The sequence below is a fragment of the Limulus polyphemus genome, unplaced genomic scaffold, assembly GCF_000517525.1.
Source record: "Limulus polyphemus unplaced genomic scaffold, Limulus_polyphemus-2.1.2 Scaffold3526, whole genome shotgun sequence".
In the NCBI taxonomy this organism is placed as follows: Eukaryota; Metazoa; Arthropoda; class Merostomata; order Xiphosura; family Limulidae; genus Limulus; species Limulus polyphemus.
The window spans coordinates 102,650-109,165 of NW_013669136.1; the positions used below are offsets into that span (position 1 = coordinate 102,650).

At 32.3% G+C, this 6,516-nt stretch overlaps 1 protein-coding gene across 1 annotated transcript in view; it reads left to right on the forward strand.

Annotated features, from left to right (window-relative positions):
* The window catches only part of LOC111088314, a 52,928-nt gene extending 47,254 nt beyond the window's left edge, over positions 1–5,674 (forward strand). The window contains exon 3 of the mRNA XM_022398061.1: positions 5,053–5,674. Coding sequence (XP_022253769.1) covers positions 5,053–5,115 — 63 coding nt within the window. The 3' untranslated portion in view covers positions 5,116–5,674. The remainder of the gene's footprint in view (positions 1–5,052) is intronic.
* The last annotated feature ends 842 nt before the right edge of the window (positions 5,675–6,516 follow it).

Consider the following 6,516-nt stretch of genomic DNA (forward strand, 5'->3'; position numbering starts at 1 on the left):
GACTAGATGAAAGGCAGCTAATCCTCACCACCCACCGCCAACTCTTGGCTACTCTTTTACTAACGAATAGTGGGATTGACCATCACTTATAACGCCCCACGGTTGAAAGAGAGAGCATGTTTGGTGTGACGGGGATTCGAGCCCTCGACCCTCAGATTACGAGTCGAGCGCCCTAACCACCTGGCCATGCCGGGCCTAACCACGTGATTCCAAGAGGTAGTAATTGCCTTAATTAGTTAACATTTTGCTTTTGGGGGAAATTTATTGAACTGACGTTTCATTTTAATCCAAAAGTCCTCTACTATGTTAAAGTTAGGCGACTGTACTGGCCAGTCCATTTTCTGTGTACGTGATTTTCTGTGTACCAGTCTTTAACGAATTTGGTCTAAAAGCATGAAATCTTATCGTCCTGGATTATATACATGCAATTTGGGAACAGTTCTCTTGCTGATGGGAACAATCTAGAGTCAAGTACTGTAACATAACCGACAGCATTCATAAATAAACGTCCAATATCTTTGGCAGACATCCAGCCTCATATCATTACAGACATGGAATGCTATACTGTTGTAATTCTGAAGAATGGCTTTTATTCTTCTGACATAAGTACTACCTTTGTATAGTGAGTTACAAAATGTAAGTTCGTCACTCCACAGAACATGACACCACCGATGAACTTGTCAATTGTTATAGGTCCTGGCCCATGAACACATGTTAAATGCCATATTGATAAATAACAAAAATACTGTGATTACTAAAACAGACAACATCAGTCAACAGGATGACCCCTAAAGATGTAATCATAAAAGTGGCAGTATATCTGCTTCGCCAGGAAGGTCAGCGAGATTTTCTATCTTTCTTCTTCTTACTATTGATATTATGAGTTTCCATGTAGTGAAATAGAGTATGGCAAGAATGGTAAGAATGCAAATAAAAAAGGTCGTCAGTTGACGTGGAGACAGAGCTGGAAAATGACCCGAAGCAAGTGGATGTCCTGGAATGGCCTAGTCAAAGTCTTGACTTGAATCCAATAGAGAATTTATGGTAAGACTTGAAGATTGCAGTCCATCAACGATCCCCAACAAATGTGTCAAAATTGGAGCAATTTAGCCTGGAAAAATGGACAAAACGTACACACATCCCATTGTGCAAAGCTGGTAGAGACCTATTCAAAAAGACTCACATCAGTAACTGCTGCCAAAGGTGCTTCCACCAAGTACTGGATTTTGGGGCTGAATAATTATGCAATCAGCAAATTTCAATTTATATATTTTCTTTGCAGGTTTTGCTGACACTCAACCTCCTTCACACATAACAGTGTTAAGTTTGATCATTGATGTTTTAAATACAAACAAGTTAATTAAAAAAAGTTGTTTACATTATTTGTATTTCATCAAAATGGTCATTATTGGTAGGGGTGAATACTTTTGTAAGGCATTGTATGCATCCTAGCTTTGAAGATTTTAAGAACAAAATATTTAAAGTAACTGTGATAAAAAATAAACATATCTTGACAAAATATATCAATCTTGTTGCTTCGTACAGTAAAAGATGTGATCTGCAAGAAAAGATGATTCTTTCACATTTCATAAACCCATCACATTTACTGTTTATCATTACAGAAAATATACTTTACAACCAAAATAAGTTGTACGTAAGTCTAACATTGAAGTATGTATTTTGTGTATCACTAAACTTGACAGTCAGTAAAAATCGAATCTATCGATTCTTTCACCTTACATGACATACAAAAAACTAAATGTACGTTCATAACATTCTCAAGATTTGAGAGTAAATTGGGAATTTATTTTCTGTTTTCGATCTAGGGCTCACATATTTAGCTATTTAGCCTCGTGACGCCCTCTCCTGTCAATGACTACTTATATTTTCTAAAATCAAAGCTTATCAACGCCCTTTGAATTGGACCTCTAAGACAGTATTAGTGTAAGTTAATTATCTGTGCAAGATAATAGTTACAGATGTTTTGAATTGGACATCTTAGGTAGTATAAGTGTGAGTTAAATATCTGTGCAGGATAATCGTTACAGTTGTTTTGAGTTGAACCTCTTAGATAGTATTAGTGTGAGTTAAATATCTGTGCAGGATAATCGTTACAGATGTTTCGAGTTGAACCTCTTAGATAGTATTAGTGTGAGTTAAATATCTGTGCAGGATAATAGTTACAGATGTTTTGAGTTGGACCTCTTAGATAGTATTAGTGTGAATTAAATATCTGTGCAAGATAATCGTTACAAATGTTTTATTGGACCTCTTAGATAGTATTAGTGTGAGTTAAATATCTGTGCAAGATAATAGTTACAGATGTTTTGAGTTGAACCTCTTAGGTAGTATAAGTGTGAGTTAAATATCTGTGCACGATAATCGTTACAGTTGTTTTGAGTTGAACCTCTTAGATAGTATTAGTGTGAGTTAAATATCTGTGCAGGATAATCGTTACAGTTGTTTTGAGTTGAACCTCTTAGATAGTATTAGTGTGAGTTAAATATCTGTGCAGGATAATCGTTACAGTTGTTTTGAGTTGAACCTCTTAGATAGTATTAGTGTGAGTTAAATAACTGTGCAAGATAATCATTCCTTTATAATTTCTACTATAAAACCACAAAGTTTTGAATTTCAATCGTATAATACGTTTTGTACTTCAAGTGAATGTTCCATAGAAAATCATAAAATGGTAAGTGTTGCTATTTTAAATACTTTCTGCAATAATAGAGTGATTGGTTAAACATAAGTCATTCATTTATCATATTTGGGTGTAGCAACATAATTTACTACCGAGTTTATTAACCATTTGTTAAAGTTAGAGATGGGAATGAAAACAAAGTTATACACATAGAGGGTTAGCATAAGAATATGTTTTAAGCCAAACATTATAACTCGTGAAAGATGCTTTATATACTAGTATATATATATATATATATATAAAGTGAAGCAGTAAGCTTGTATGTTAAATTATTGTGTATTAGTTAGAGATTTAAATAATTATCTTATCATGAAAACTCCGTCCTTTTCAGGACGATAATTGTAAAAATATGTTATGGTAATTAAATATAGAAATGAAACCTATACTACAGTACGATAAATCATAAAAACTACAGAGTTGATGATGTGATCACATGTTCAGACACGTTGAAACACCCTACGATGAGCTCATACCTTATTGAACTATCCGCTTATATAAATACCATCCGTCTATGCAAACATTACTATCAGTAACACAATCCATCTATAGAAACATTGCTCTTAGTAGCACCATCCGCCTTTAGTACTTTAGTAACACCATCCATCATCCTATTGAAATAACCGCCATAGAAACACTCTTCTTAGTAAGACCATCCGACTATAGAATTTTAGTAACACCGTCCGCCTAGTAACACCACCTGCCATTGTGAAACACATGTAATACAGTTAAATACACAAATGAAAATTATAAACATAAGTTGAGACATGTTGAAATCTGTATGCAGTCCTACAGAAATATAATAACACTATTCGCCTATAGAAATAACAACTGCCTTTGACCAGCACACACATTACGCCTAGTAATATCATCCACCTAGCAACACCATCTACCTATACAAAAACTACGCTTAGCAACACCGTCCACCTATAGTCATCCCCCTCTGGTGTCTATTACGTAATAGTTATGTAACCCTTAGGTGTTGGTATAATTTTCATATTAGATAATAGTTATGTAATCCTCAGGCGGAAGCATCCTTTTGCCGCCATACAGACTCCCTAACATCTGGTGTGAGTACTTCATAGAGATAGCTCTCTACAATGTTCGTGTATGTTATGTAATCCTCAGGCGGAAGCATCCTTTTGCCGCTATACAGACTCCCTAACATCTGGTGTGAGTACTTCATAGAGATAGCTCTCTACAATGTTCGTGTATGTTATGTAATCCTCAGGCGGAAGCATCCTTTTGCCGCTATACAGACTCCCGAACATCTGGTGTGAGTACTTCATAGAAATAGCTCTCTACGATGTTCGTGTATTTGGAATACACGATCCTACAGTCACATTGCGTTTGTTGCGCGCCACATTTTGGCTCATAGCTCATCTTCTAATAAAGATAATTAACATCCTGTTTTCATTAATTAACTAGTATCAAATTTCCTTTTAACATATGTATAATATATTCACAAACAAATAATTATGTTATAAATCAAAAACAGGAAAAAAGTCAAAATTCATTAAGTGGTGTAGGACTGTACAGACCACTGTACTGATTATCTATAATCAGCAATATATCATTTCTTACTAGTTACAAACACAAATACGACTTGTATATGATCTTAATAAAATGTAAAAAAAATTATTCCATGTGCCCGAGCAATGACAACAATTACAAAATTAATTTAACAGCTCACACTGGTAAGTTTTCACTTTCAAACGATTTAGTCATGAATATAATTACAGAAGAAATAATTCACTTTTACATATGTTAGACATAAATACTGAATAATTTACATAATAAATTCATTCCATTTTTTATCACTTAAACTTGAGTAGGTTAATATAATAAATAATTTGCAGAATAGAATCATTTCACTTCCATATGATTTACACTTAAATATTATTACATTAAAAATAATGTTATCAGCTGAATGAGCTCAAGTTTGACGTTAGTTGAGCAATAATATATTTGTTACAGAATCAATAATTACAATAATTTTATTTTAAGTGATTTAAACATGAGAATTAGAAAGAAGTATTTTTAGATTCGTAAAAAGTATTAAATTTGTTTTTGCAACATAATAAAACATTAAAAGTTTATTTTAGTCAGGACAAAACGAAAAGTTTATTAAACTATTTTTTTTCCGTTTTCGCAAAGTGCGAATAAATAAATAGGTTTAAATAACATGTATCTCATGATAATTTATATAGTAATTTTTTTACTTTTATCTGTAAGTACTAAGGTAATATAAATAGAGCAAATATTGAAATATTACTAAGCATATTTATCATTAACAAAAATGTACCTCTTTTATTATAATAATATCAATACACAAAAACTTATTTTTATTTCAGACGAAAACACATCTAGATGTGTTAGCTGATGCTTTATTAAGATGGGCAAGAGGGCGATTTTGAAGAAGAAATCCAGGACGAAACTCAAGAGCGAAGTCTGTTCTTTGCTGTTTCCACATTTTTACATCCAAACCCTTGTTTTAAATCTCTAATTTTAATAAAACCATCCAATATCTTGAAACTCATTTTATTTCGCAAACGCCAAAATTAAGAATATTTCTACATAGGTCCAAAATTTCTTTAGTAGGTTCTGTTTTATTATATCTTTATCTTCATTAGTGCTTTTCATTTCTTATAACCGGTTTTATCTAATCACTTTTAGCAGCTTTAATAATTTGTTTAACAGATTGAACTCATGCCGTATGGCAGAATCTTTTAATGAGGGTCACAATTCGCAGCTTGACAATCTACAACTAACTTTCAAATACTCTATACGTGCGAATATTTTTGTATATTCTGTATTCTTATTTGCATTCTGGGTTTTATATTGTGTTTTCCAAATTAAAGCTCGAAAGTAGGTTTGAATATTACTGACGGAAAATATTTGATGGTAGAAAAATTCTTAGCCTTAAGTATATTTGGTTACGATATGTTTATGCGTAAAAATAGAAGTATTAGTAAATTTTAGGTCATCATCAATGATTTTTTTACCTTTAGTTTATGTAAATTATATATGTATATATTTATATTTGTTTTTTATAATATATCTTACACAAACCAATTAACGAATTGCCATTTTGTTTTCACTATTTTTATTTATTTATTAATATTCATATCCTCTAATTTGTCTTTGTCAATCCTTATCTGACTGGTAGACGATGTATGGTTGTTTGGTCACAATAATATTTCAGTAACAAGGATAAAGTTCTTGTTGTGGGTGCTGCCATCTAAAAGAATATTATTTTTTAGAATTAATTTGTCAGTTGTTTCGTATATCAATTATCGTGGCACATATCTTTGGACAACTTTATCACACCTACTTCTAAATTTATTTATATTTATAATCAATAATGTTGTAAATTACCATGTGTAATCAAAATTATCCCTTCAGGTTACTTCCTTGTGGCTAGATTATCCACACAGAGTGACTGTTTCCCATGGCAATTTTTTCATGAATATATATCATGTGTAGTGACTTTTGTGGTAAAGTTGTTCTTGGTGTCTCAGATTGTAGCTAGTACATTGAGTACATTTTAAATTATGAGATTTCAATGCGAAATATATAGCCATCAATATATATATTTATGTCTATTAGGAATTAATACAGCCTTATTGTTAAGCGGATGCTATTATGTACTATTATATGTTCCTTAAGCAACTAGTGCAGTCTTCGCGTTGAGCAGTAACTTGATTTTTTAGCGCCATCTATCTCATTACGATCGATTTGCTTGAATGCGCCTAACGAAAAAATTTAAATGAAATAAACGCGTCAGAAGCCTTTGTAACAAGTGACCAATAAAACCA